Source organism: Seriola dumerili, unplaced genomic scaffold (genome assembly GCF_002260705.1).
Source record: "Seriola dumerili isolate Sdu_G_001 unplaced genomic scaffold, Sdu_1.0 BDQW01001417.1, whole genome shotgun sequence".
NCBI lineage: Eukaryota > Metazoa > Chordata > Actinopteri > Carangiformes > Carangidae > Seriola > Seriola dumerili.
Window position 1 is genome coordinate 34,251 of NW_019175672.1, and position 4,899 is coordinate 39,149.

General features: G+C 40.8%; 1 protein-coding gene across 1 annotated transcript; it reads right to left on the minus strand.

Annotated features, from left to right (window-relative positions):
- Nucleotides 1-910: 910 nt before the first annotated feature.
- LOC111238552 (natterin-4-like) lies at nucleotides 911-3,783 on the minus strand. The gene is made up of 3 exons (XM_022768122.1): nucleotides 3,629-3,783; nucleotides 3,446-3,527; nucleotides 911-2,369 (listed from the first exon to the last, which is right to left on the minus strand). Exons 1-3 carry the CDS (start codon nucleotides 3,629-3,631, stop codon nucleotides 1,195-1,197), a joined length of 1,260 nt encoding a protein of 419 aa, XP_022623843.1. The 5' UTR covers nucleotides 3,632-3,783; the 3' UTR covers nucleotides 911-1,194.
- Between the last annotated feature and the right edge of the window lie 1,116 nt (nucleotides 3,784-4,899).

Below are 4,899 nucleotides of genomic sequence, written 5' to 3' on the forward strand. Positions count from 1 at the left end.
ACAACAAGAATGCAAAAACCAGAAACCAGTCCAAAAGTCAGCAACAGGCTGACAGGACTGCAGGAACAGACGGCTGGAGAGATAGGCGGACCCACAGAATCACCATCATGATGTGTGACTGATTGTTGCCCGTCAAAATATCTACCAGCTGCTCAGTTCACTTGACTTAAAAATTAACTTTCTTGTGTCTGTACCTCCTGTTTTAAGCAAAGTGGAAAGTACATCACCTTTGGCACTGGTGCCGTGTTCACAAACTTTTTAATGAACTTTTTAGAAAACATCTCCATGTGCTCTAAAAAGTGGAAACCAGACTAACACAACAGCATTAATAATCTGACATTTGGGTTTAACAGGTCCCTGTTTTGATTCATTTTTAAAATCAATGTGAAAACTTACCATTAGTTAAAACCACGACAAAAGTCACTCACCATCAGAACTACAAGTCTTTATGATGTCCACACAGGTCCAGCTCATGTAGCAGCTTCATGGTTATGTACTTTAATGTGATCTGAAATCTGACCATCAACAGTGAGACGAAAGCAGAAATCAGTATGTTTGTGTGTGTGTGTGTGTGTGTGTGTGTGTGTGTGTGTGTGTGTGTGTGTGTTGTCCAAGTATTACTGTTGTGTGGACCTAAATGTGTTTACACAGTCACATCATGGAGATTTATCTTCGTTAAGAGGACAAACAACAAGTCCCCATAACATAAATTCTTAAAATCCAAGGTGAAGACAAGGTTATGTTCAGGTTAGGGTTAGGCAAGTAGTGTTTTGTTGAGGATAAGTCTACTGACCACTTCTTCGTGGCTGAGAATTAAAATCCTGTTATCGCAAGTCAGCAAATTTACATTTACAGCAGAGAGGCAGCACTGATACACAGTATTTATTTTATTAGGAATACAAACAGGACATGTGTGTTTACATGTGCATAAATGGACAAGATTTGTAATTAATTAACATTTTAGTGATACTGCAGCAGATGTTTTGAATGCTACCTCAAAAGTGACTTACAAGGTCTGATATAAACTTTTCACAGGTTTATTTGTTGATTACAAAACAATAATTGAAGAGAAATTAAAAGTACATTATATTAACATAGTGCATAAATGAGAGCTGTCTCATTCATCTCATTCAAGGAAATATCTTGACATGTGCTTCATACAAACATGCACAAGACATTTTTTCACATTTGTTATTATGGTACATGTGAATTAGGATCAGGATTTTCGGGGCAAGGCGAGGCATTAGCTACAGGTTCACATCGGTCCACCACAGCTTGGACTTCTCCATTCCAGATGTTTTCATAGGTCCCAGTGACGGATCTCCCTGTGGACTTTCCATTGCCGTATGTGCGGTCGAGGCGTGCGCTGAATGGGATGTTTACCTTGAAATGATATTCCGCTATATAAGCTCTGCAGTAGTGGTTTGGTGGGATGTTGAGCTCCAGAGAAGTAGAGTGGGTGAAGTCCTGTGTATCGGTGAGTGCTCCCGAGTACTCGGGTGACAACTCCGGACTGATCTCCATACTTATATTCTTCGACTGGCTGACGGGAAGTCCCACAGTGCCTAAATTCAACATTATGACAGGTATTGCTGCAGAGATGGTCCTCTTTTCACCAAGCATGACTGAAGAGTGGATGTCCCACCTTCTCTTCATCTGATATGTCTTTGAAAAATTAAATGTTTTCAACGTTGAACTGCACTCATTGTTGACAATCGTAGAAACATGCATGGTCGCTGAAGGATACTGGGTGATTTTAGCCTCGTTATTGTTGTACTCAACTTTGGAGATGTGCTCACTCTTAACATCCTTACTGACTGTCAGGACCTCGTAATTATCCCCGTATGTATATACTTTAGTTTTCCAAGGAAGAAAGAAGGTCTTCTTTATCTGATGCACCTTCCCAAGACCGTACTCGTTTCTCCCGACATAGATTTCATCACTAGAACAGGTCCTGACTGAATGTTGGACAGCTGAATTAGCTGAACCCTTTTTCCACTCCAGGATCTCAAAATTGTTTTCATTCACAAGGATCTCGAATGAGGGGTCTTTATGCACTTCACCTCCATTGGTGTAGTGGCAGTAAGAACCAGAGTTGGGATTGTAGAAGCCAGCATGGCACTGGTATTTACAGACGTAGTCTTTGCGTCCAACATATGTGTTGTCAATCGAAACAGCTTCGTTGGAGAGAGAACCATCCCAGCGCTGCCATTTAAGTTGGCCATTAGTATTAAATGTGGAGGGATCAGGCAGAGGATGTCTTTTCTGTCTTATCTTGTGAGGAGACAGAAGATGTTGATGTTTCAGAGACGATGTGTTAGCTGTGATTTCAGGACCTCTGTCCTCTAGATTTGGGTCCAGGACGAGGTCTGTATAAAAGAAAGGGAACAACGTTAAATGTAAACCAAAAGGAAAGGTTGTTTTTATTTAGAAAAGGTCTTTATGAAATGTTTTACAGAGCAGAGAACAGCAAAAACGTTCAGCATAAAATGATGAAACACTGTGATTTACTGTCTTTTCAATCAATCATTAAGTAAAATTTATTTTCTCCACTGTAGTGAAGATGATGTTTGAGCGAGTCAGCGACTTCTGCTGCGTCTCAGTTCATCTTCTACTCACACTTGCTATCTTGGCTGCGTAAGTGCGTTCACATTGACAAGTAACACGCAGACGGTGGACACAAAATGGTCAAAAAATTGCACGTGGGACGCTGGACACTTCTCTTCGCCATCAGTGTATTTTCAAACTTAATGGCGGACTAATTTCCATGTTGTGATACGGCAGTGTCACTACCCTATTGAAATTGTGTGCTGACTGAAGCATTCCATCATTTAAATCTTTACTTAATAATGACACAACTTAGTCTGTCATTAATCCTGTCTCTTATTCTCCTGTCATTTCAGATCCAGCCTCTTGTTGCCTCATTCCCTTCACCTGAGTTTCCCTGTCCACCTACTCACCTGCCTCCCCCTCCATCATTAGTCTGTGGTCATCACCTGTCCAGTTTCATTCCCTCTGCACCAGATTGTCCAGTGTTTTCTGCCTGTAGTCATGTCAGCCTGTTGCTGACCTTTGGACTGTTGCCTGTCCCTAACCAGATTTGTTTGCCTTATGGATCATTACCTGGGATGACCTTCCCCGTGCCTGTTTTTATTCTCGTTTTGTTTTTTGACGAAGCTTCAAGTAAAACACTGTTACCTGACGCTGAGGCCTGTAGCCTGGGTTCAATGCCTAAAAATAAAAATAGTACTTTAAAGTCCTAAATTCTTCTTAAATTAAATAATTTCTCTGATGTTCACTCTTTTGTGTCATTCTTGCAAGTTAAATAAATACAGGACCAGACTGATGAGAGTGGAGACATCAGACATCCTACATCAGTGAAGCACAAATGAGGACACTTTTGTCTTCAGTGAAGAGACATTCATAATGCTGCTTCTTGTTTTACCATTTCTGTGCTGTGAGTCCTTCACTACGTCCTGAAGACTAGTTGAGGACAGAGTCAGCAGCAACAACAACGCCAGCTTCATCTGGAGACGCAGCACAAATAAAATCACTGTCGGCTACAAACTGTTTTTAAAATTAAAGTCAAAACTTACTATGAATTAAAACCACAACAGAAATCACTCACCATCAGAGCTGCAAGTCTTTACGTCCACACAGGTTCGGCTCAAGTAGTGGCTTCATGGCTGAGAGAAAACTAAACTGTGACCTGAAATCTGACCAATCAACAGAGAGGTGAGAGCAGAAATCAACAAGGTGTGTCTGAGTGTGACTTGTCCAGGCATTACTGATGTTGTGGGGACATATTGAATTCTAGATAAAAGTGTGTGACCTTTAATGACACCTAAACTGAACCGGAGTATCAACAAGTAGTTTTTTATTTTCTACTCTTTCCAAATGTGCATGTACAGCAGGGGGCAGCAACAGACTGGTAAAGGAAAAATAATGATGTGTTTACTATGAATTTTGAATTCTTCTCACTGAAACACAATATTTGTTTTGTGTGTGTGTGTGTGTGTGTGTGTGTGTGTGTGTGTGTGTGTATTTCTATCTTCCGCTTTCTTTCTTTGTGCATTTGCTTTTCTGTTTTGTTCTGTTAATACATTTATACCAAAGTAAATATTTATCAGTCAAGGCTTTTCATTGTATATAAATGTAATGAAATTAATCATGATTTCAATTCAACGTGGATCACTGGACTATACAGCGATAATGATTCCAGATCAGATTTCAGGGATGTTATGTGTGTTTAGTTTTCCTGCAAATCCTGCAAATGGTTTTCAGTGATACCCTAAAAAAATCAGCTCAACTACAGTCAAACTAAATGCAGTGAAAAGGTGAACAGGCCACACAGGTGACGCTGTGCGCTGCAGAGCAAGGCGACCTCACAGCAGAGGACTCTGCAGCCTGAGCGGACAGGATGTCTGACACAAGGTCAGAGAGAGACACTGGCGTGGGTTTTAGGTGAGCCGGCACTTTGCTGCGCCCTTGAAGCTCCCGTCAGGCTTCATTTCAGCTGAGTGAGCTGTTCTGTTCGGGGTGCTCAGATAGATGGCCGCCTACGCTCAGGGTGACAGCGATCAGGCAAACAGCTCATTAAATGCAGCTCAACTATCAGGCCGTGCCTGTTTTAATGAGATCCTGACAGTAACGAGCAGCTTCGTGCCTGAAGCCACTGTTCTCTGAGGTGAGTTATAATCTGTCGGGCCGCACACAAACATAGAAACATAAAGCATATGGGAAATACACCACATGTTTGCATACTCGCCCTTATACCTTTGAAAACTTATCCAAATAATTATTTTAAATAGAAATATTTCTTTAAAAAATGTGGCTTTTTATTTTTTGTACAATATAAATAATTCCAATCAGATATTATTAATTATCATACTTTTTACT